This window comes from Helianthus annuus, chromosome 17, assembly GCF_002127325.2.
Source record: "Helianthus annuus cultivar XRQ/B chromosome 17, HanXRQr2.0-SUNRISE, whole genome shotgun sequence".
Classification (NCBI taxonomy): Eukaryota; Viridiplantae; Streptophyta; class Magnoliopsida; order Asterales; family Asteraceae; genus Helianthus; species Helianthus annuus.
Window position 1 is genome coordinate 68,807,923 of NC_035449.2, and position 27,589 is coordinate 68,835,511.

The window sequence follows — 27,589 nt, forward strand, 5'->3', positions numbered from 1 at the left end:
TACCGACCACAGGAGCCTTCAGCATATTTTTGTCCAGAAGGATTTGAATATGCGATAGCGTCGCTGGGTAGAACTATTAAATGATTACGACTGTGCAATCAAGTATCATCCGGGTAAGGCTAACGTTGTAGCTGATGCTCTTAGTCTAAAGGAATCGAAACCCAAACGTGTTCGCGCTTTGCAGCTCACTATCCATTCTAACTTGCCTGACCGGATCCGTTCTGCACAAACTGAAGCGTTGAAAGAGGAAAACATTGAAGCAGAGTACTTAAGGGGCATGGAAAAACGACTTGTAGAGAGATCGGGTGGTATCCTCTACTTCATGGAGCGTGTATGGATTCCTTTGTTCGGTAACGTTAGAGAGCTTGTGATGGACGAAGCACACAAGTCTCGATACTCTGATCACACAGGTTCGGATAAGATGTATCAGGATCTCAAAGTCATGTATTGGTGGCCGAAGATGAAAGCTCACATCGCGACTTATGTGAGTAAATGTTTGACCTGCTTGAAAGTGAAAGTGGAATATCAGAAACCGTCTGGATTGCTGCAACAACCAGAAATACCCATGTGGAAATGGGAGCAAATCGCAATGGATTTTGTCACTGGGCTACCTAGAACTCAAAACGGGAACGACACAATTTGGGCGATCGTTGATCGTCTTACGAAGGTATTCCTGAGAGGGATACATCTTTTTGGGTTAAACTGGGATGTTAGATAATACACTCATTCCTATCATATTAAGTCCCATCTTATACTGAATTAGTTACCTGAGAGGTAACGGGGTATTAGTTGATAGCTGATGTGCTGAAAATGGGTTAATTAAAAACAACTAAAATTACCCTAATTCTAGACTCTCTAAGTTTTAAATTTATAAAACTAAGACTCTCTAAACCCTAAACCACACAACCGGCAAGTGTACCGATCGGTGTAGTATAGCCTAAGGAAGTCCGAGTATCGAACCCAAGAGACTCTACTGATTACGCTAACGACTCTATCTAGACTTAGACTGACACGACTCAACTAATTGTTTATTCGATGGGGGGGTTTTCTAAATATCCTAAAAAAATTATTAAAATAATGCTAAAAGACTAGACGAACTAAACACGAGCTCGAACGAAGACTGAACTCAAGGATGATGAAGGAACTACCTAGGCTAGACGCAAGCTAAACTCAGAATGGATTTCTATTCGATGATTTTGTGGTGTGGAACCGGGATCTTTGGATACTAAACCTATTAAGACACCACTAAGCCCCTCAAACACTCTCAAGGCGATTCTTATGGCACTACCTAGGCTGTTACGCTCACCGGTTTTCTAGATTTCTTTTCCGTGCTCTAGTTTCTTGAAAGTGCCTATGTAAGACGCTCTACCTTGCCGCGCGAACGTCTAAAGCAACTACGGGTTTTAATCTTGGCTTAATAGACAATGGAATGTTAAGTCCTTATAACTAAACCGAGACCTATTAATATCCTCGAGCCTTTCCGCGACGAGTCTAGCAGCACACTTGATTTTATTAAATTACCGAATATTACTTCTAAGGCTACTTATGCAATTTCACCCTAAAGGATTAGAGATTTATTATGTGATATAGACACTCACCAAAACCTAAAACCCTAGCCCGACCCTATTCCGTGATAAAGACCGTCACCAAGAATCGAACGAAGCAACAAACAATAATAAAACAATCACAAGCACACATACGCACCAAGTTAAATTCCCATAGCTTTTACAATACAAGAAAAATCCACAACCACGCCAAAAATCGAATAAAGAACCAAACTTTATTATGCTATAGTCATAACCTAGGTAGTACGAGAAGTTTAGCCAATAATCATGTCTAAAATCAACATAACAATCAGTAATAAATCAGAATTCATCATGAATAAACAAAGATCAACCGAACAAGAAGAATAAACGAGAAGATAAAACCCGAAAATCTTCAAACCCGAGTGTTCCTTAGCCTCCCACGATGATTCCAAGCTTCCCCGAGCCTTCAAAACCTCTGAACAGCCCCTACGATCGTCCCAAGAAACTCTAAATTCGTCTCCAAGTCGTGTGTGATATGCGGCTACCTCTTCAGCCGTCCTCCTCCCCCCTCCAATTAATGTGCCGCCCTTTATTTGATGTATATACTCGAGATGGGCTTGGCCCATTTTCAACCGTCCAACTTCTTTGTGATTGCCGTTTGATGTAATATGTATATATCTCATGTCATATGATGTTGACTAAGAATCATTAATCCCTTAGGGTTTCATTAATAGTGTATTATGCATGTCAAAAGGCCTAATTCATATACGTCATGATGCTGGACTAGGCAGTTTAGTTGTGGTGGCCCATAAAGGCTTCTCTTTTAGTATATGGCAGCCAACAACAAAAATCCCCTCAAAATTAATAATGGCCGCCTTTAATAATAAATATATATATCTCCAATAATAGTATAGAGATAGCGGGCTCGGTCCACTCATGGAAAATATCTGCAATTTTACTTCGGTCTAGGACACCCCACTCTGCCCAACTGGCTGGTAATTTCTATATTACTCGTTTTTGCTCCATTTGCACCAGGACCTGCCAAAACATAAAATAATATAATATAATACTAAAACTAAAAATAATAAATAAAACCTATACAAAAATTATACAATTTAAACGGGACAAATATGTGTATTTTGCCCCACATCAAATATCCCCATACTTAACCTTTTTTCGTCGCCGAAAAAGAATTATGCAAAACGGAATCATAGTCAAGATAATCATTCGGGCCAAAAGCTTATGTTAATTTATTAAAACCGAAACTTGTGTTAGCCGCGATTGCAAGTATACTTATCCTCTTAAACCCAAACCCGGTTCCAAGCCCTTATCATGCAAGGTTAGTTCAAATATGGGTCAATCCACCTAGGGTCTCACACTAAGAATCGCAGGTATACCTAATCCCACCTCAAACTTATAGGACAAAGAGAACGATCACTGGACCAATTCCCAACCGTCTTATATCAAAACCATGAGAGTTCACAATCAATTTTTTTTTCATTTTTTTTCTTCTTTTTTTTTCTTTTCTTTTTTTTTTTCAACGTGAGTCTAGACGATGCTTTCCCAAAACAAGAGGCAGTCCGGCTGTAGAGTCGCTATCCCCAACCACAGACTACTTAGCTTCAGTACTTTTTATTATTTTTTCTTTTTTTTCCTTTTTTTTTTTTTTTGCTTTGCACGGTCGATTTCACACATCCTAGCGGTAATCCGATTGTAGAGTCGCTATCCCCAACCAAGACTACATAGGAATGGCTACTTTCATTTAGTTTCTCGCTCACTTTTTGTTCCATTTTTTTTTTCAAGACCACAAACTCTAACGGTTTTAACTTATAACGGTGCCCCTTATGTTATTATTGGCGGTTTCAATTTCCCCACTTTTCCTAGATGAGAACCCACTAGTAGACCGACATTAGGTATATTAAGATCAAAGGAACCCAGAACCGAATCAGGCCTACCCGCATATCCCAAACTAGACACAAGCTCAATTATATTTATCTCATATTATTATTATTTGAACCCGAACAAAAACCCAACTTTTCTATCATTTTCCGTTTTTTATTTTGCAAACTTCTTATTTCAAAAGACATTTTCTAATTTTTTAAATTTTTTTTTTATTTTTCAATTTTTTTTTTTGTATTTTTCAATTTTTTAAGACTCAAGACACTACTAACTAGACACTAAACGATAGTTTCCATCCCCACACTTAAACTTTACATTGCCCTCAATGTAAGATGGAAACCGACTCAAAAACTAAAAATAAATAAGAAATAAAAGACACAAGGGCATAAATGGAAAGGACTTAGCTGGTTAAATTCTCGCGTATGCTCCAAAACGCTCGTCCAATCCAGCTCGATCGTATAGCATTTCATTCGCGATCGGCTTTGACTCTAACTAGTATGCTCGATAAATGCCCGAAATCTGATAAGCAGCTCCAAAATCACCCGAATGGAGATTGAGTACGGGGGTACATATTCAAACCTGCATAACAAAAACAAGCAAACACCAAAGCAATACCGACTCGAAACAAACAACTGACTCAATACTACTAACTTAGACTCAATATACAAAATAAATGACTCACTATACAAACTACCAAAAATACACCAAATATATAAAATTACAAACTCTACAAAACCTCCCCACACTTGAATTTAATCAGGAGGTTTCTCTTTGATCTGGACCCTGTCCAACCCGTTCAATTCCACCCGATCCTCAAAAATATTCAAAAATATAATGGTGGAATAATAAAATGATTTTAAAAATTTTAGCTTCAAAATTTTAAATGGGTCAGACCACCAAAATTTAAACATACCTGGAAGAAACCGGATGCGTGGCTTGTAATGAGAAGACCGATCATGTTTGAACTTCAATGGCTCCTTCTTCTTCGTCTTGTACCAGCTTTTGATCCTCTTCCGGTTCAGAACCTTTGTCTTTCTTTTCTTTGCCTTCTCCCGTGGCCTTGAATCTTCAGTTACCCCTACCACGGGCCAGCTGTGGTGCTCTTCATCTTCCACCACTTCTTCTTCTTGTTTGATGTCCGTCATTGGGTTTCCTTCAAGTAAAGCTTCTAAGTAAGCAAGGTCTCCCTCCGGATCAAACTCCTTTACCTCTTCATCTACCCGCAACCCATCTAGTTCGTCCCTAAATTCATTTTCCCAGTACATCTGATCTTCATTAGATGGCTGCTCAACTTCTTCATCTTCTTCTCCTTTTCTTTCTATCTCTATTTTTTCTTCCTTACTCTCCACATATCCCCATATTGTCTCTCCATCAGCAAGCTCGGGGAGCACTATCGCCTTATAATATGAGCTTTGAACTGTAACCCACTCATCATCATCATCATAACCCCACTGTATCTGTTGCGTCCGCTCTCTACTTCTCCAACCCATTCCAACCCGAGCAGCAATCGCACAATCTTCAAACCGGTGTGATCCACCACATTCTTCACACCTTGGATCCCTTTGTCGACTGAGGTCACACTCTATATTTGGGCCTATTTGCTCGAACATTCGATCAAGTAGATCGATCATTCTTGGTAACCTTGGATCCCCGTATTCCAACTCTTTTGTTGCTCGCACACACTCCAAAATTAATTCCCTGAGCTCGAAAAAATTTGGAAACATCTCCTTAGCATTTGCGGGATACCCCTGCAAAGAATATTGTTGTGGCTGCACAAAGGGGTTAGCATAATATGGTGTAGAGGACCCCTCATATTGGGGGCATTTAATTGTAAAGTGAGGCCCTCCACAAATTTCACACATATCTACTAGACTCATGAAAAATAAAATAAATAAGAAAAAAAAAAGACGGACAATTAGACTCCTATGACTCAATCTACAAAACACAAATAGACTCACCAGACTCACCACGAAAACACAAAACAAAAGACAAGTAGCACAGATTATGTCAATTAAGTCCAATCGAAGCCAATAAACGCAATCGCCAAGAGTCCCCGGCAACGGCGCCAAAAACTTGATTGCTGAAAATGGGTTAATTAAAAACAACTAAAATTACCCTAATTCTAGACTCTCTAAGTTTTAAATTTATAAAACTAAGACTCTCTAAACCCTAAACCACACAACCGGCAAGTGTACCGATCGGTGTAGTATAGCCTAAGGAAGTCCGAGTATCGAACCCAAGAGACTCTACTGATTACGCTAACGACTCTATCTAGACTTAGACTGACACGACTCAACTAATTGTTTATTCGATGGGTGGTTTTCTAAATATCCTAAAAAAATTATTAAAATAATGCTAAAAGACTAGACGAACTAAACACGAGCTCGAACGAAGACTGAACTCAAGGATGATGAAGGAACTACCTAGGCTAGACGCAAGCTAAACTCAGAATGGATTTCTAATCGATGATTTTGTGGTGTGGAACCGGGATCTTTGGATACTAAACCTATTAAGACACCACTAAGCCCCTCAAACACTCTCAAGGCGATTCTTATGGCACTACCTAGGCTGTTACGCTCACCGGTTTTCTAGATTTCTTTTCCGTCCTCTAGTTTCTTGAAAGTGCCTATGTAAGACGCTCTACCTTGCCGCGCGAACGTCTAAAGCAACTACGGGTTTTAATCTTGGCTTAATAGACAATGGAATGTTGAGTCCTTATAACTAAACCAAGACCTATTAATATCCTCGAGCCTTTCCGCGACGAGTCTAGCAGCACACTTGATTTTATTAAATTACCGAATATTACTTCTAAGGCTACTTATGCAATTTCACCCTAAAGGATTAGAGATTTATTATGTGATATAGACACTCACCAAAACCTAAAACCCTAGCCCGACCCTATTCCGTGATAAAGACCGTCACCAAGAATCGAACGAAGCAACAAACAATAATAAAACAATCACAAGCACACATACGCACCAAGTTAAATTCCCATAGCTTTTACAATACAAGAAAAATCCACAACCACGCCAAAAATCGAATAAAGAACCAAACTTTATTATGCTATAGTCATAACCTAGGTAGTACGAGAAGTTTAGCCAATAATCATGTCTAAAATCAACATAACAATCAGTAATAAATCAGAATTCATCATGAATAAACAAAGATCAACCAAACAAGAAGAATAAACGAGAAGATAAAACCCGAAAATCTTCAAACCCGAGTGTTCCTTAGCCTCCCACGATGATTCCAAGCTTCCCCGAGCCTTCAAAACCTCTGAACAGCCCCTACGATCATCCCAAGAAACTCTAAATTCGTCTCCAAGTCGTGTGTGATATGCGGCTACCTCTTCAGCCGTCCTCCTCCCCCCTCCAATTAATGTGCCGCCCTTTATTTGATGTATATACTCGAGATGGGCTTGGCCCATTTTCAGCCGTCCAACTTCTTTGTGATTGCCGTTTGATGTAATATGTATATATCTCATGTCATATGATGTTGACTAAGAATCATTAATCCCTTAGGGTTTCATTAATAGTGTATTATGTATGTCAAAAGGCCTAATTCATATACGTCATGGATGCTGGACTAGGCAGTTTAGTTGTGGTGGCCCATGAAGGCTTCTCTTTTAGTATATGGCAGCCAACAACAAAAATCCCCTCAAAATTAATAGTGGCCGCCTTTAATAATAAATATATATATATCTCCAATAATAGTATAGAGATAACGGGCTCGGTCCACTCATGGAAAATATCTGCAATTTTACTTCGGTCTCGGACACCCCACTCTGCCCAACTGGCTGGTCATTTCTATATTACTCGTTTTTGCTCCATTTGCACCAGGACCTGCCAAAACACAAAATAATATAATATAATACTAAAATTAAAAATAATAAATAAAACCTATACAAAAATTATACAATTTACACGGGACAAATATGTGTATTTTACCCCACATCAAATATTGGCAACCTCACACCGTACCTGAGAGGACGGTCGTGAACTAATGACCTTAAATCATGACCAATGTTTGGATAGGGGCATTGGGAACGGGCAAAACAATCTGGTAGCCATTTTGTACGGTACTCGAGTTATTATCAACATTATTATCTATGAACTGAACTAAACATTTGGTAGCGAACGTTTTCACAAAACTATGAACTCGCCAGCTTTGTCTGATACACTTGTTGCATGCTCGCAGGTCGTTAGATTTCTTGGACTTGGAACTTGCTGTCTGGAGTGGCTGGAGTGGTCATGGGTCGAACTGATGGGATATACATGACGGGTTTATTGATTACACACATTTGCTTTGAAACATTTAAACTATGGTTTACTTATTGCTTCCGCTGAACTTGTTGGATTTTATTAAACTTATTGTTTGGTACATTTTATTTATAATTGGCAAATCCATTTGAAAACTTGTTATGAGTTCAACATGATTAGTGGCTAGATCCTGATACGTCACACGCCTAACGGGGTTTTCCGTATGTGGTATTTTAGGGGTGTGACAGTTGTTTCACAACAAAAATAAAAATATTTAAAATAATTATTGTATATCCAAATAAACAAACGTTGTGTATTTTAAATATAAAAATTAAAAAGTTAAACCATTAATATATATAAATATACTAGAAAAATATAAATTTTTGAACGGACTTTGTTTTTAATAAAATTTATATCGTGACATTAACATTTTTTTCTAAGAAATACGGTGTATTTAGTTGTTTTATTTAGTTTAAATATTACAAGTTATTATTTGATTAGTTAAGTTAATGGGAGAAATGAATAAAATGAAAAAGAAAATTAAAAGATGTCACCAATTAAGTTTTGACAAGTGACAAAATGACATAAGCAACCCCTTGCAACCTTGGGTTGCTTCAACGACCAGTTAAGGGAAAAAGACATATTTTTCATTTATTTTAATTACTTTTCAAAACCCAATCTAGGATATGACTAGTCTAGGAGAAGTCAATCATATTTGAGAAACATTCTGGACCACACATTTCTTTAAGCTTTTCGTAATATACACATATGCCTGGAGCGACACATCGCATTGCGATACTCGTTTTGGTAGTTTTCTTATTCATATAATATTTATTGTAGCATTATTGTGATAGATATACATCAAAAGCGAATTAATCGGGTAATCCATTTCATTGTGTTGTGCATGGTTCGGTTATTATCCTCAACCGAAGCCGAAACCAAAGTCACCAGTTAGTCTATTTTATTAACCAATCGGTTTTCGGTTAATCACTTCTGTTTATTCGGTTGGATTGACGATTTTTGGTTTGGTTTATTTAATTTCAGTTCATAGAAAAAACCAAACTTGGGCTAAAACTTTTGGTTAGAAATATGAAATTGATATAAAAATATGAAATGAAAGTATAAAAATATGAAATGGAGATATATGAACCGGAGGTGTAAATGTTAGAAATGTAAGAAAATAAGAATGATTCGGTTCGGTTCAACTAATTTTGGTTAAACAACAGTATAAAAAAATTGATAACCAGTTTTTGGTTAATTCGGTTTTCAGTTTTCAATTAATTCAGTTTTGGTTGATTTCGGTTCGCTTTCATCTGTTTTCGGTTTATTTTAGGTTAACGATTTAGTTATTTCTCACCGATAACCGGTTTTGGTTAATAACCGATAAGTGCGCGCGCGATGCGGCGGGAAACACAAACATTATCACAGTATGCATTGCTCGGTTGGCTAGATTGTTATCCTCAATCGAAATCGAGGTCATCGATTAGTTTATTTTTTTATTAACCAATCCGTTTTCACTTAATCGGTTTGGTTTATTTAGTTAGATTAACAGTTTTTGTTTTGATTCATTTAATTTCGGTTAATAGTCAAAACCAAACTTAGGCTATTTTTTTAGAAATACATGAAATTTAGGCATAAATACATGAAATGGATGTATAGGTACATGAAATGGAGGTATAAATACATAAAATGGCAGTATAAATATGAAATACATGAACCGAAAGTAAGCTAGAATATATGAAAATATGAATGGTTCGGTTCAGTTAATTTTGGTTAAATGCGGGTACAAAAAAATCGATAAAAGTTTTTGGTTAATTCGGATTCGGATAGTCAGTTTTCAGTTAACTCAGTTTTTGGTTGATTTCGGTTCGGTTAACAATTCAGTTATTACTCACCTTTAGACACTATTAATCAGGTATATATCAGTTTTTTTAATTAAAAAAATGATAGCAATACTATACTTAAATTAAAGAGAATAAAATACTCGTTTATATGAAAAAATATTAACATACCAAAAAGTTATGACCGTTTAAAAATCGGGGGGTGGGGGGGTTAGTTTTTATAAGGGGATAAAGTGTAACTGCTAACGAATTATTTATAATTTTAATTTTGTTAAAGATGAGAGTTTAATCACTTGACATTTTGTAGTTATTAAACATTATGGGATAAGTACGTTAGACTTTAATCACTTATACACTAAGTCATCATCTACTTGTACATTTTAATCCACATGTCAATACTGACCAAACAACTATCGAAACGTCGACAAAAATGAGTAGGTCGTTATGGTACTTTTGGATTTTTTTTTAAATATTATAGTTTTTAAGATATGACAAGAATATGTAAAAGAATTATATGTTTGTTATGGAGGGAGAAAAGTGTACGTAATTACCCATAATTATGTTAAAACTTAGGGATTTGAGTGTACTAAAATGGGGGGCTAAAATAAAATTATTGTTTAAAAGACCAATGTACTCTCATTTTAGATATGTATTTATAAATTAAGAGGGAAAAGGTCTTATTTTTTGTGTATTTTAAAATGCCCCTCTCTCATGCATTATAATATTGTATAGATAGTCAATTTTAAACTATACATGTATGTATATTACGAACAGATTAGAAAAAATGTGTGGTTCAGAATGTTTCTTAAGTTTCTCAATTAGCCTAATACTTATCTCACAATTCTAACCCTATACATACACACACACACACACACATATTTATAGGAACAAGATCAGGAGAGAACGCCTCAAAGTGTGAGAACGGTAAGAACGATTCTCAGCCACAAGATCTTAGTGGTTTGTGGTTGAGATTGATGCGGTGACATTTTTGTAAATAATAGGGGCCTTGGAACTATCAGGAGGGGTAAAATAGGAAGATCCAAACAAATGTGCACATGCTAATCACATGCCATTTTCCCACATCATATTTAAACGACAATAACTTTTTTATACGCGATTATTTTTCGAAAAAAATTACACCATAAAACTCAGGGTTTTTTTATCTTTCCAACGAGTATACTATTGATATACTTTTCGAAAAAAAATTAACTGGGTTTTATGGAGTTTTTCTGAATTGGGTGTTTTATGGCGTTTTAGACTATGTATTTTCATGACGTTTTTCTGAACTAGGTGTTTTTATGGCGTTTTAACTAGGTATTTTCATGGCATTTTTCTGAACTGAGTGTTTTATGGCGTTTTCAACTGAGTTTTTTCATGGCGTTTTTCTGAACAAGGTGTTTTATGGCGTTTTTAAATGGGTATTTTCATGGCGTTTTTCTGAATTGGGTGTTTTTATGGCGTTTTATTTGAACCCCCAGTTCATGTGAGTGGGTTTTTTTTTTTTTTGACAATATTATCCCTTAGTGTAATTTAGCATCAATGCCACATGACACCACCAAAATCGTTCTCACCGTTCTCACACTTTTCACCGTTCTCTCTAAATCCTGACCCTATATTTATATATATTAAAAAAATAACTAGGTGCACACATAATAATGTTTGGTCCAAGATACAAATAGAGTCAAATTAAATATAGAATTGAAGATCGATACCAATAATCCAATTGTCCATTTGAGTAATTGAGTCCAAATGTCAAAATACTTAATGTGAAGCGTCGATCAATGCTCAAGTGTGAACCCGCCATTTAATTTAGAAGTACATAATCCTAATTAAAACTCCGCATTGCGCATCATTATTCGAATCCTCCAACGCCAATGGTTTTACTTCAATCTGTTCATTCGATTTTGAATTTTCGATATAACAACGGTCTGCTTCATCGATGGACGACTCATCTTTCCGCATAGATGATATCGGTAGAACCACTTGAGTGTTTTCTCTATTCCTTGTTATTTTTTAAATTTATAGTCGTGTTCTAATTGAACAAAACCTTATAGACGAACACTACACTTTTCTCTAAAAACTAACACCCCGTCGTCATTTTCCTATTTGTTTTGTGACGCTCAACGTTTACTTAAAAACTGATCGGATCAAAAGGCGTCCGTTCGACTTAGGCTCGGCTGAAAAAACGCTCGGTTTGGTTCGACTCGTGAACAACCCTACCGAGTAGCTCTGAATTAGGAATTATTTTTTTTATCCAGCTATTATAAGAAAAAAAAACTAGTTATGGGCTAGGAATTTTATTGTAGTAAGTTGACTATCCATGATTTTATTTTCTTACCGATTTTTATTTCCAAAAAATGGTAATAAATTAAAACAATTGAAAAATAAACGAACAACTCACTTATGGCGTCATTAGTAGAGGATGTAGTACCTCTTTTATTACGTTAATACCGAAGACTAGTTCTCCTGTTGGGCTAAAAGATTATAGGCCAATCACTTTAGTTGGGGTTGTTAGTAAAATTATTTCTAAAGTATTGGCGACGAGGATAAAGGAGGTAATGGGGAAAATCATTTCAGAATCGCAGACGGCATTTCTTAAAGACAGATTTATTTTGGATGGTCTTTTAATGATTAACGAATTGTATGGTTGGGTCAAAAAGTCAGGGCGGAAGGGGTTTTTGTTGAAAATCGATTTCGAAAAGGCGTACGACAACGTTAACTGGGGTTCCTGATTGCGATGATGGGCCAAATGGGTTTCCCGAACAAATGGTGCCAGTGGGTGAAGGGGATTCTTGAGTCTGCTAGATCGGCCGTCTTGGTCAATGGGTCGCCCACGTTCGAATTTCAATGTCAAAAAGGGATTAGACAAGGGGATCCTCTTTCGCCATTTTTATTTCTTATAGTTATGGAGGCAAGCCATCCTGGCAAGCTCCTCCAGTTCGATTACGATTCTTGACTTTTCTCGTCTATAGTTGGTAAAGCTTGCGAATTGGGAGAGATAAAGGATATTAAAGCGTCCTTTGGGGGCCCGGCTTTTTCTCACTTATTATATGCTGACGATGCTCTGATTATGGGGGAATGGTCGAGGGAGAATATTGAGAAAACGGCGAGGCTTCTTAGAGTTTTTTATATTTGCTCGGGATTAAAAATAAACCTAAAGAAATCTAGGTTGTTTGGCATTGGAGTTGGAGGCGAAGAGGCGTGTGATATGGCGAGTATTTTGGGGTGTAGAGTGGGGGAGTTCCCCTTTGACTATTTGGGGATTAAAGTTGGAGCGAATATGAATAAGAGCTGCCATTGGGATTCGGTGATTGACACGGTTAAACATCGATTAGCTTCTTGGAAGGCCAATATGCTATCCATGGGAGGAAGGCTTACTTTAATCAAATCGGTGCTGGCTAGTTTGCCCGTCTACTACTTATCTATATATAAAGCCCCAAGTAAAGTGACGGATCATACAGAAAAATTGATGAGAAACTTCCTATGGGCAGGCTCGAGTGATTCAAAGAAAATGAGTTGGGTTGCGTGGGAGAGAGTCACAAAGTTGAAGAAAAATGGTGGTTTGGGTATAACCAAGTTAAAGGATGTTAATTTTGCTCTTTTAGCAAAATGGGCGTGGAGATTCAAAAATAATAAAGATAGTATTTGGCGTAGAGTGGTTGAGATGGTTCATGGGGGGAGGGGTCGATGGGATTTTCTTCATCTCAATCGTCGGTTTAAAGGTTGCTGGAATACTATTGTTAAAGAGATGGACAGACGGTCGTTTAACGGGATAAGTATCACTTCGTTTTTTAGGGCGAAGGTCGGAAATGGTTTGACGGTTAACTTCTGGACGGATCTTTGGGTTGGAGAAACTGTCTTAAAACACCGATGGCCGAGGCTTTATAATTTGGAGCGGGTTAAAGATTGTACAGTTGCGGCAAGGCTTCAGCAATACAATGGCGGGTTACGGTTCGTTCCGGATTGGAAAAGAACCTTGTCCTCTGTAGAAGAGTTGTCTGAAATGCAGGATGTGTGGTTTCTTCTTAACAATGTTTTGTACACAGGTTCCAAAGATATTTGGTTGTGGGGAGAGAATGGAAAGGATACTTTCTCAGTAGCCATGGTCAAAAATATGATTAGAGAAGGTATGGAAGTCCACAGCGAGCAACTTATGCAATGGGAAACTTGGATTCCCCTTAAAGTTAATTTATTCATATGGAGAGCGGAAATGGAACGGATCCCGACAAAGGTGGCGCTAATGAGAAGACGGATAAATGTCCAAGATAGTACATGTTGCTTGTGCGATTCGGGGGACGAGGACGTGCTGCACTTGTTCACAGGGTGTGCTTTTTCTTTTGGGGTTTGGTTATCAGTGGGTAATTGGTGCAACATAGCACCCATAATGGCTTTTCATTTTAAGGATTTATTGTCTATCCAAGATCAAGTTCACGGCTGTAAATGGGCTAAAAAGGTGATAAGAGGGATTGTTACGGCTACTTGTTGGGCGTTATGGAAGGCTCGGAACGCAAAAGTTTTCCAGGGGACAAATCTGAAGGTTGTAGAGGTCGTCGCGATGGTTAAGTCTTGGTCTTTCTTATGGTTAAAAGGTAGGTCTAAATTTGCTAATATAGTTTGGAAGAATTGGGTTGTTAATCCGTTGTATATGATGTAGTGTTTTGTTGGCGGTTGGTGGTCCTTGTTTCGAGGGCGCCCCCGTCTTTTTTCTAATGAAATTCTCTTTTAAAAAAAAAAAAAAAAAAAAAAAAAAAAAAAAAAAAAAAAACTCACTTATGGCTTTATTGAATAAACTCAATTTCGGAGCGAGAAAGGTAGCTTTGAAAAAGTAGAGAAATGCTTCAACTTCAAGAAAGGCATATTATAAGGAAAATTTTAAATCTTTTGGATTTATTCTCGCTTCAGTTCCCCAAAAAGATTGAATTATCTTTGCGTGTTGTTATTTATTTATATTTTTTTAATGATAAATTTGGATTGTGACAAACTCGGGATCTAATGGTGTCGAAACCTTATCCCACAAAAAAAAAAATACCACTAGACTATAACGCCATGTGGGTTTACGTTAATCTTTTATCGTAATGTATAAACACATGATTCTAACATAAATTTTCCGAGTTTGAGCTTAGCAATTGACATAAACAGTTTTTTGTTTGTTTAAGGTTTGATTCGGAAACATATTTAACTAAGCAGGTCGGTCAACCTGATGACTTGACGAATTTACCTGTTTAATTTTATAGAATTTTAGGAGGGTTATAGCTAAATGTTCAATAGATTCAGTTATATAAATATTGTTGTTTTTTATAAAGATGTGTTTATCATGTAAAGTTTTAATTCTAAAGTAACACAAAATAATTTGATACTCCCTTAAATCCCGTGACCCTAAATTAAATTTTATGAGCCCCACTACTAAAATTAAATTAATTAATTAGTCTTAGTTTGAATTTTGTTACTAGGAAGCTATCACTTAGTGTAAATGAGTCGAGTTGACGTTTATAGCTTTTTCTAAAGTTTGAATTAGGCTTCTGAATATTTTTCAAACTCAAGCTCGATTCGTTTATATTAATTAATTTATATATTTATATATTTATCTTTTATATATAATTAGAATTATTTGTATATATTTATATAACATAATGTATATTATTAGTTATTTTTACCATATATATATATATATATATATATATATATAGATAGATAGATAATAATAGATATTAATATAAATAATTGGCTCGTAAATCAACTCAGGATCGACAAGTGAAGCTCGAGCTCAAACTCATTTATTAAACAAGCTTACTTTTACACTCAACCTTCGTCTCTAACTTGTTTAAGCTCGCCCCGATTCGACCTTTCTACGAACCGATATTAAGCAGCTCACAAACGGCTCGACTTGATTCAAGTTTTTATCAAGCCGATCTCGAGTAGCCATCAAACCAAGAAAAGCCCAACCCATAAAGCACAAAGTAGAACCGAAAAAAAAAACATCAAGCATAAAAGTACAACTCATATAACTCAATGTACAACAACCCATAGCACAATATCACTACCATCAAATTACACTTTCAATCTTGGTAAACCCAAAAAACAAAACACATCATAAGAAACAAAATCTATTACGCATCAAAACCAACCTTCAACAACAGTCTCACGAAACTGCATCAAAACAAGCACCAACAAGATCAAAGCAGCCACCCCCCACGGCGAGCTTCCCTCCGTCGGCAGCTGGTAGTAGGCCTGCCGGTGGCGGCGTTCCCACGGCGACAACCCAAACCCAAAAAACTTTTCTGGGTTCTCCACACTTGACAACCATTTGACTGCAAAAAGTAGTAATAAAGGAGTGATTAAAAGCACCCAATTGAAGCTTTCTTCAGCTTCTTCAATGGCCTCTTCATATGATGAGTACCATTGGAACCCAAGGAAGAAGAAGATGAGTGATAGGATCAAAAGAACTGGGTATGGAAGTGGGTTTAGTGAGAATGTTTCTAGAATGGAAGAGTTTGAGTTTGTGTGTGTCATTTCACCTTCGGTGTGTGTGTGTGTGTGATATGAAATAATGGAATTATGGAAACTTGATGAAGGATGTTAATGTGTATGTCAATTAGTTGGGTTACTGGTTTTGTGGGATTCCTTTGTGATTGATCCAAGTGTAGGAAGTTGATAGTTTTTTTGGGAAGTGAGTGTACATGTTTTGATGCACATGGTATAATAAATGGGAATTGGTCTTTTATGTGGTAAAAGACTAAATTGCCCCTCACCCACTTTTGTAAAGTTGTGGTGGGAGCCATAGTTGTGGACATTTTCATATTGTGTAAAGAAAATGGTTATGGTTTTTGATGTAACTTGTACACTTCTTTTTTCTTAATATGTGGCTATATTTAGTTGCTTTTTTACTACTTTTTAGTGTATAGGGATGATAATAGGTGGAGTATGAATGGCTACTAGTAATTATAGTTTTAAACATGATTTTGAAACCATGATTCATTTATTCATACTTGTGGAATATCCATTACTTACTCTTTACATATCGGGTCAAATGAACTTCTCCGCTTATATCATTTTCTATTTGTTTGTGATGTATGTATTTCATTATTCGAAAACGAAAACTTGTTTTAAACTCAAATAGAAAACCAACTCACACGCTCTTTAAACATACTACTAAATCTACATCATGAGACTAGAACCATCAAATACTTGGAAGAAACACCTTTACTACACATCTTGATAGTGCTAGACTACAAGCCCTTTGGTAGACATGAAATTTAGTGCCACTAATTCATAACTCAAATAAACACATACAAAGATACACTTTTTTACAAAGATCCAAGCATATAATTGGTCTTTAGAATCAAAAGATCACTCATTGTTCCTGGTTGGTTCGTAATGCATCGATCAAATACTTATGTGTTCCTGGTTGTGTAACTTTCTTAACTTAACAAACGAAAATAACAAGCCGAGTGTCAAATTGAATATGTTGCTTGTGTCAACCAAACACTTTTACGTTTTGTAACTTTTCAACATCACACTGAACATGGTGTTGGTGTTCACACGTTCTTGTCTTTGGCTATATTGATGTCTACAATTTGTTCTCGCCTTACTAATTTAAAATTTGATCTTAACCATATAATGCAACACTTGTAGAGTAGTATGTATCATGTTATTTGAAATACATGTTTTCCAAATATAGAGGCGTTGATGGACCGAAAATAATCACTTCAGTATAGTTTTATACCTTCTTAACAAACACCTAGTAAGGTTATTAGATCATGTGTTTTCTCTATAGCACATCTTTCTTTCATTGAGCTGATATGCAATACATACAAGTCATGTTGTGCTACTAGGATTGCATTATTTTGTTAAACATGTTCCAAGTTAACATAAAACGAGCATGTTTAACCTTCAACTGTTAAATCTGGATACGAATTCAGAGAGATGAATACAAACCGGATTCACAAAGGTAGTTTGTGATAAAAGGGTTATTGGATTTTATCACCCTCAACTAGTCGGTATTGGCCGCTGCCACTCTCAACTATCACTTTGACTTCCACCACTCTCAACTTAACACTTTATGTATTGTGTCACTCCGGTTAAGTGGTTTTTGACTGACCTTTTGTCTTTTAGAACCAAACTCACTTGCAGTCATTAGTAATTGACAAAGTGTTAGCCTAATATCACCAAGAACACAAGTCAAACACTAAGAAAGGTTCGCCTACGGAGTGACACAACACACTAAGTGTTTAGTTGGGAGTGGTGGGAGTCAAAGTGATAGTTGGAAATGACAGCAGCCAATACCCAATAATTGGGAGTGATAACATCCAATAACCCTATGATAAAGTACGAATGTTATGTAATGCTTCGTCAACCAAAAAGGTATACATAATCAACAAAGATAATGTTGAGAAATGCTATAAGTTCGGTAGTTGTAATCACTATATTGATTAAATACACGACTGTTATTTGTTTAAATTATCCGATACATCTATGTTTTTTTTTATTCATCAAGCATTGTAATTAAAACACACAAAATTTCATCCATAACCATATCTCTATCGTGTATTTAAATCGGTGTATCACATCAACGATAAAATTTCGTACATTGTGTGAAGTTAATTGCAATTTCTTTTCCATCTAAACAAAAGCTAGTTTTAATGATAAAAAAACTAAGAAATAAAAATAATATGTAGAAAAAAAATCAAGTTCCAACAAATATGAACTACAAAGGTATGAATTTTAGCACGAAGAAAGTACAATAAACGAGCCATAAACTGATATGTGGATAGCGAATTCGCAAATGACATGCATCTCCACGACTATTTCTTATGTCTAGCAACTAACTCCCCTTTATGACAGACACCCATACGTGGTTGTACCGTACAAGCATCATAATGCATGTATTATATAAAGGAGAATAGAAAAAGAAGTATTTAAAACAATGAATAAAAATTCCCCAAGAAGTTACTCTTTTTATCGTGACATAATTATGGGGCTCTCACTCAGGTATATAGGTATTCTCAACACGACATAATCATATATACACATATCATATCATATGTATGTATGTACGTATGTTTGTGCGAGAAACATAATATATTTTTAAATGCTTTAGTATCAAGTATTAACCCATAATGCCTTTTTTTCGGTATTTTTCATCACCTTGCTTTATTATAGGTTATTGGATTTTATTATTTCTAACTATTGGATATTGGCCGCTGTCACTCTACAGGTAAACATTTCTTAGTGTTTAACTTGTGTTAGTGGTGATATTAGGCTAATACTTCGTGAATTACTAATGACTGCAGGTAGATCTGCTCTTAAAAGACAAAAGGGGAGCCAAAATCCACTCAACCGGAGTGACACAACACACAAAATGTTAAGTTGGGAGTGATGTGAGTCAAAGTGATAGTTAAAAGTGCCAACGGCCAATATCCAAATAGTTAGGAGTGATAAAATCCAATATCCCTTTATTATAAATGAATGAATCAAATGAAGAAACAATGTCAAATCGCATCTATTTATCTCATAGGTGAGATCAAATTCCCCAACTATTGAAACTTTGTTTTGCCCGAACTTTTTATACCAAATTTTACTAGACTTGCGAGTAAACAAAATTACTTTATGTATAAGACTAAATATATATATAATTATTGTATGTAAATAGCTTATTAAAGCAATTAGTAGTATAAATATTTATAACGATTATGATCAAATATAAAGGATCTTTATTATAAGAATTAGCGAGAAAGCCCGTGCGATGCACGGCATGCATAATAGCTATTGTTTGTTCGTGGTAAGACGTCTGATACGACCGGTGCATAACATGTAAGACAATACGCCTACAAAGGGGCGTGCTTAAACTTTATTAAACCATGGACCATAAGTTGTTTCCTTGGCAAAACTTGCCGGCCAAAAAGAAGTGAAAAAAGATGTCTTCCAAGAAAAAAAAACATGAAACAGAAAAAGGAAAAACGCATAAACTCTCGCACGCCTTCCTATCTTATTGGATAACACATAGACCAAACTTTAGCTAACGCATGCCACCGTCATCCCCAATCCCATCACCAGCCAACTGACTGCAGTGAAATAACGAAAAGAAAACTATTAAAAATGGTATACTATGTTTACGTATATATGCATTGAAAAGTAGTACGGGTTTTCATTACTAACACTAAGTGCAGACGGTATACCTTTCATGTGGGTCACTGTTAACTGTTTCTTATGAATACGAATCTGCATAAGCAGGCCTGCGAAGGAAAAGTGCGAAACATTTATGTAGACGGTTATCTAAAAATAAATATTCACAATTACATTGTTTATGGAAATCAATCAATTATAGTTGAAAGTTTTTTTGTTGCCTTTCCATTTATAACGACACCAAGTTTATTTTTTTCAAAAACAAACTTCTCCCCTTATATGTCTTTACATATTCGAAGTGATGCGTTACCAACTTTTTTTATTCCTATTTTTTTTAATATAGAACAATGCACTTTTATATTTACGAACTCAAGTTTCCGACTGTTGTAGCCTCCTAATTTTAAAATAGAGTAAACATATACCAGGTATGTAAATAACATTTCAGATCGAGTAGAAAGGTAAATAGCACATCTTTAATTAAAATGGTTTATTAAACAGGGCACGAATAAAGTGTAAGCCGATATATATCTTACGATCGCTTCAACGCGCTTAACTGGTGTCGGTATGGGTAGCACCCCTTGTCTTTAGCGGGGATCGATGGAGGTGTGGAAGAACCAAAGGGCTTACAACCATCCCCATCTAGCAGGACATTCTTGCAGTTGAAGGATTCAAAATGGCCATGATCATAATACGTACATGAATCAAGCTGGAGGGTCTGAGTGCTACCCACAAGAGAGTGAAAACAATTCGGCAGTGTTGAAATGCTTCCATCAGCGTTCCTTACCATCACCGGAGTGAACTTATCCTGTATGTCAGTGGAATAAAGGCTGTAGACGTGTGACAGGCCAGACTCTGCTGTGAGTATACTATGAGCAGTGGTCTTTGTCAAGCGTTGGGCGGTGTTATCAAAGCAGACAACAACAGCTTCGGCTGTTGAGTCAAACACCTCGAGTTCTAGCCTGAAACTGTGCAAGGTTTGTAATTTATTTTCAGTTATAAGCCTGCATGAGAATGGCTACAAATTAATACAACTAAACATTTTTAGAAACAAACCTTCCTCTCGTGAAGACACCGGGGTTTTCGCACCCATCACACCACATATCGTTGTCTTCACACCTCACACCTTTCATGTAATTCCCACCGCCACATGTCAGCCTGGACCACTCTTGGCTATTGCGTATGCGTTTGACTTCAACACGACAGGTGAATTCAGCACTCTGCATATATTACCAGCATAACTATAAACTTTAACCATTTGATTCAAAAATGATAACCAATATTGTGCTTATCCAAAATGACATATCCTAAGTGTATATTACATTCTAATGCAAACCTGATTTGACCTTAACCAAAATGACCAACGTTTACATATGCTTGGTTCGCCACGAACTACGTACACTCTTTATCTACCCAATATTTAAATTACATTTTATGAATTCAATAAATATTTATAAACGTGAATTCAGTATTAAAAAAAACATTACTTTTTTCCGGTATTAAAAATGTGAATTCGGTATTAAAAAATATTTATAAATATTTATAACTGTTAAAAAATATTTATAAATATCTATAAATGTGAATTCCATATTAAAAAATAGATTTCGGTATTAAAAAAAAACATTAATTTTTTTTCAACCGCAATATAGTCCTCCTATGTGATGTGGATACAACCAACAATCGTGTGGGGTCAGCTTGGTCGTCACAAACTATACGAATTTGGATTGGTTATTGCCTGTCAAACTCGTAAACTGACTGTTAGGTTTTAACATACGAATGTAAGTCCAAATAGATGTTTGATTTAATGTATTAAAAAATAAGCTTGTGCCTTCATATAACAGTCAACTCATACATGCATATGAAAATTGTATGATCATATGTAATAACAATCAACCTGTCACGAAGTCATTTCTTGATTTATAATAATACCATAAAAGGATGAATTATATATATACTGAACATATGGTTCTTTTTGAGTCTTAACTAACAAAAAACATCCATATTTATTTAGTGGCAATCTTGTTGTCTAACTCAAAATGTATGATAGAAAATCTCGCACCTAGATCCCACTAAATACGTTTTTGGTTATTGGGTTACCTTTGTAAATAATCCTTCAAGTATCCTTTTAACATAATTAAATTAATTAACTTAAGATCAAAATAAAAAATATATAAACTCATTTGGGTATTCATATTATAATTATCCATAATTAAATATTTAGCATATATAGTTAAGTTAATATTAAATATAAAAGTATAAATTTCTTTAACATTATAATTTTATAAAAGGGACGGTCGAGATAACAAATTACGGAGGCTGGAATCGTGTCATGCGTCCTCCATAATATTATGTGTAGAGATAGAGATATATTGTCCTTTACTCTTCGATTTCGATAAAGATACATAATCTAAAATGAATATTCTACATATACAATGTAGTTTGTAGGGGGCATACCATGTGATGCTTGTTTCTTCTACCGTGGGTCAAGATGGCTACTAGTGTGGTCCATTTTTCTGAATACAGAATCGTTCCTTGTCATGGCCACACGTAAAGACAGAACGGTTATAGGTTGTTGGAGAGAAGGCAGGTATGGACTGCAATATGGACAAAGATTTATAAAGCCATTTAGATGGTCTTTTGGAATGGACAACATTAATTAACACAAAATTAAATGATGATTGTTATGGGAAAATGATAAGTCACTTACTTTTATTAGAGTGAAACCGAGAAGTTAGGGGTTTGCATACAAAGGGGCATAACAATTATAGCCACATTTAATATAATAAAGTAGAATTAAAAACATCATTAAAGCTGTCTTTATGAAGGTAAATATGTAGTTAGGGTCTGGAATCAATATCCTTTAATTGATGTATGGTTAGAATATAATTTAATGTCATGTTAAATTAGAAACCATACATACTGTAAGGAACATGTATAACAATATATCACTAAGTAACATTAACTATTGAGTATTTTTAAAATATGGTTAAGAACACATAGTAAATTAGATGACATATACAATTATTATGATTGTCTCTTATGTTATAATTATTAATAGTATTATTATTTTTATTATTGTTATTAGATATCATGGATAAGTCAAAAGGCATAATGTAAACCTATGTGCTATTTGAGTAAATATTTATCAATGATTCATATGATAGTAAGATGGTGTAACCTAAGCGAAACCCCTCTATCATGATACTTAAGATGCTTAGATGGTTATGAATAATTCACAAGACGATATATATGATAATATAACCTTTATGTAGACGCATTCTCTCATGTTATTCCTTTTTACTTAAAAAATTTGCAATTATTAAACATTATGATGCATTTTTTAAATAAAAAAATATTAGAGTATTATAAAGGTTATGTTCGTACAAAAATCAGGGGGGGGGGTTGCTTCTTGTCATACAATATCAAAAAAATAATTTTGACCATTTTGCCCTTACTACTTTCTCATGTTGTAAGACCCAAACGTGCAAAAAACTAACAGAACTGGGACACAAAGCAACTCCACTTTTGGTCAACTCCAACTTGGCCCATTTGTAAGTTATTTATTTGGATATACTCAATTTGAGATAAAATATAAATTAAAATCAACCTATGATAATCAAAAGAAAATAAATTCACCTGCGAAGTATATATCTTTGTTGGTGAAATATTCCTAAAACAGAATCTAAGGTCTAACTGCTCGGCATCAGCCTTAATTGTAGATGTAAGCAGGTTGACCGTGTGGCGTGCCACATCATGAACACCGCCATGATAATGGGAAGATAGCACCTACTAAGCAATCCCGGACCCGGTTCAGGGCGATCCTGTGTTGCCGGCGAGTGAACCAAAGGTCGCGCCTGTTTCGTGCCGTCTTCTATAACGTGTTTACCTGTAACATAGGTGCGGCATAATGGTTACGTTATAGGCCTAATAGGGATACTAATTAATATAATGGGGTGAACATCAAAAAGTTGCATGGCCACATTGCGGTCGGTGGGACAATGCATATGAAAGTTGGGGATGACCTTTTAATTTTTTCTGGCTGGACATTTCAGTTGTCGCTTTTGGAGTTGCTGTAACAACACTTCGGTTGATGATTTTAGCGGAACAATAAAATTGGACATGTCTAATACAATATTCTATTAAACCAGTCTTTTTGTGTTTTACAACGAAACAGGTATATCTAATAATTATTTGCTGTGGGACATCAAGTACAAATATCAAGTATTCACAATATAAGTTGTAACACCCCGTGTTTTCGAATGTCAATGTCAAAGTCAAAGTCAAAGTCCAAGTCAACTTTGACTTCTTTGACTGTAATTAGTCTATTTTATGTTTTATTTGTATTGGGTATGTTTGGCATGGAGCTTTTAGGAGCTTCTAGCTTTAAGCTTTTAAGAAAAAACTCCTACTCAATAAAAAGTCTTGTTTGGTTGAAGGAACTTTAAGCTTTTAGGTTAGGAGCTTGAAGCTTTTGGTTGAACGCTACTACTAGTAGCGTTTAGAAGGAGCTACAAGCTTTTAGGGAAAAAATGACTATTTTAACCTCTAAAAATAGGAAACTTTTTAATGCACCAACTTTCTAAATTTTTAGTTATGTCCATTTTGGTCATTTTATACATTTTATTAAAAGCTCCAGCTATTCTACCAAACACCAAATATATCTAAAAAGCTACAGCTACTAGCTACCAGCTACAGCTACCAGCTTCCAGCCACCAGCTACCAGCTTACAGCTTCCAGCTACCAGCTACTTTTGCCAAACATACCCATTATGTGGAGTAAGTGTTGTTAATCAAAAAGGAATCGAAGTAATCGAATTTTTAATCGAAGCGAAACGATTTACGACGGTGAATAGTAGGAAGTAACAATGCGATAAAGTTAATCAATCAATAATCAAGCTAATCGAATCATCAATCGAACTCGAAACTCGAATTATGTGAATTTGGTGTTACGTTACGTGTGTGTGTGCCTTATGTGTTATGATATTCGCTAATTTACACATATTTTAGTCCCCCATTTTATCCCCATTTTATGCGTTTTCGGCCGTAAAATCGTCATTCGGATACTTAATTATGTATACTTTTGTTTACAGGCCTAAAACAGCATACCGGACAAGATGATAGTGAAAACGAGGACTTTCCGGACAAAACGACGAAGCTGCGAACATTCTGTTAGGAAACTGACCTGGGCAAGTGGAACGGTCGTGTGGTCTGAGGAACGACGGTGCATCTCCGACATATCAAGACCAACCGGTGATGAACGACCAGTGCAACACGGCGTGCAAGACAATCCCGGTGACGCACGGACGTGCCATACATTGCACCCCGTGCGGATCCGATGTTCAGCCAAATCCCGGTGATGAACGACCAGTGCATCAATCCGTGCAACAAGATCCCAGAAACGCACGGTCGTGCCATATGAAGAACGGTCGTGCGAGACCGAAGACCAGTCAACTCTGCTGATGTCATGAACAGTAACTCTAATAATGCAAAAGGTGAACGGTCGTGCAATCGGTGCACGACCGTGCGACATCGAAAATATATAAAAAACGAACAGAAACATTCTGTTCGTAACTCTGGAATTTTGGAGAGCTTCACAGGCGTTTTTCAAGCTTCGGAGGCATTAGCTTTCGCCCGGATTCAAGCCACATTGTCCCGTTTAGCTCGATTACTATCCGGATTCTCATTCTTATGCTTGTTTATGGTTTGGTTTCTTAAATCTTTCCATGTTTTTGTTAAGTTTCAAGCATTTAGATTGATTATTATGTATTAATGTAAGCCTTTGGGCAAAAACACACCAATCCCTTGCTTGATTATAGCCATTAGTATGTTAATCTTTGTTTGTAATGATATTTGGAAGTATTTTCTATGATTATCTTTGATGATTAGTTTGCAACCTTGTTATTGATATTGATTTCTTGATTATAACTAATTGTGTTGGATGATTGGTACTTGGTTAGTTAAGATAGTTGAAAAATGAAGCTTAATTAATCATGTATTAGTAAACTTTAAACTTGGTTAACTAGTTTAGCTTGGTTAAAATGTGGGCACCATGATACTAGAAATGGTTAGTGGTTTAATAAAATGTAATTATTATTAATCAAGAAAGCTTGCCGTCACGTAAGGACTCTAACGGGTTAAATGGTGTCGTTATTAATTATTGCCATGATTTGTTAGCTTAGTTAGTAGTTTAGGCCAAAATTGCTATCTGGGTGAATTTATGTACAAGGTTTGTAAAATGAACTTAGTTGTGATTTAATCTAGTTTATGCCTGTCTCGGTGGTTGCATTGTGTTTATCGGTGTCGCTTTCCTTGATTAAGTGCGGTTAGAAAACTCCTAACGGATGACTAACTTATTTTTAGAAGATTTTCATAGACATTTATCAATTGCACGTTAAAGAACAATTTTAGGTGGTTAAAGTGTGTTTATCGTTTGTATGATGTGTAGTAGGCTAGGTTTGATGTGATGTCATAGGTTGTTTTTATGATTGTTGGCTTACATATATGGGGCATGTCCTGTATATGAACTAGTGTGGAATTCATCCTCACTACTTGTACTTATTTGTGGTTTATAATAGATTCACCGGGGTAACCCTTTACCCAAAAAAAAAAGTGTGTTTATCGTTTTAGCTTTCTGAATGATTGTCATGTTAGGATTCCCGAAAGGGATACTAATTGTCTTAAATTGGAAAATTGACCGAATGCTTCTAGTGCCAAAACCGACTTAGTTGACATGCTTTGGTTGTATATTAAGCAAGGCTATTTATCTATTTCAGTATTTGAAATCTATTATGTTTTATAAGTATTTGTTTATGCTTACTTTAGTTTATTAAAAACCAAACAACTTATGTTTTTACCGGTAGTTTAGTGACAAAGGTTTAGTATTATTTCTCCGCCCATTTCCTTGGATCGATACTTGGTTCTTACCGATACTTTACTACATGTATGACGGGGTACACTTGCCTCTTTCGTGTGTGTTTTGATGTAAAAGTAATAATCACTTTTATAAATTTAAAACCAAATCGTGTGTAATTTCATTGTAAAAATATGTGTAGTCGCGCACACGTCATGTTACCTGTGCGTGCTTACTTTATGTTTTGTGTAGTGATCAATCGAATCAATCGAATCGAAACTCGAAACTCAATCGAAATTGAATTATGATGAATGGTAGCGTAAGGATAGAGTGTAATATAGATGCTTGTATGTAGATATAGTGGTTGGGACTAAAATTAATTTGAATAGGAAACTCTATCGTATTCGTATCGTCTTCAATCGAAATCGAAATATCAGAAATCGTCGCACCGAACGTTCGAACCAGGCTGTTGATCGATCAGGCTGTCAGCCGATCGAACAGCCCAGCCGATCGAACAGACAGTCTGATCGAGCAGGCTATCCGATCGGGGTGCCTGGCCGATCGGCCAGCCCTTTCCTCTTTTGGAGCCTATAAATAGGCCTGTCATTGTCATTCTTTCCACTTTTGGAAACTCTCTGACCGACCAGCTCGTGCTCCTCCTCTTTTCTCAGATTTCTCTCGATTCCGGTAAGTTTTCATCCTAAATCTTGTACTTTCTTAATCAATACACACTCCTACACCTTTTTATCTTTCAAATCTTGATTTCTAACCGTGAAATCATCAAGATCTAAGCATTCTAGGATGATGTCATCATGGTGTTCTTCAAGAACATCATGTTTTGGCCTTATTCCACCAAGAATCACTTGGATCTAGCCGATTTCCACATAAACAAACTAAGATCTATTACAGATCTGAACATTTACATGGTGAGAAGGATTGAAAGAAGGATTTCCAACTTTCTTTCAACTCTTTTACACTCAATGCCTTCAAACCGGTAGAAATGGAGCTTGAGCCAACTCACGAATCATTCTAACGGTTGTGTGGTTCAGGATTCGGATTCTACCTACGAGGTTCACCGATTCCGTGTTAAACGTTA

At 35.9% G+C, this 27,589-nt stretch overlaps 1 protein-coding gene and 1 long non-coding RNA gene across 2 annotated transcripts; one reads left to right on the forward strand and one right to left on the reverse strand.

Moving 5' to 3' along the window:
* Nucleotides 1-15,639: 15,639 nt before the first annotated feature.
* Nucleotides 15,640-16,035, reverse strand: LOC110924433. Its single transcript, XM_022168440.1, has one exon. It carries the CDS (start codon nt 16,033-16,035, stop codon nt 15,640-15,642), a length of 396 nt encoding a protein of 131 aa, XP_022024132.1.
* Nucleotides 16,036-18,463: 2,428 nt separating this feature from the next.
* LOC110926019 lies at nt 18,464-19,105 on the forward strand. The gene is made up of 3 exons (XR_002584930.2): nt 18,464-18,513; nt 18,685-18,739; nt 18,816-19,105. It is a non-coding gene; the product is annotated as an uncharacterized LOC110926019 (long non-coding RNA).
* Nucleotides 19,106-27,589: the final 8,484 nt, after the last annotated feature.

Coding starts and splice junctions, on each gene's coding strand:
- LOC110924433 (XM_022168440.1), bottom strand. CDS start 16,035: ATGACACACACAAACTCAAACTCTTCCATTCTAGAAACATTCTCACTA.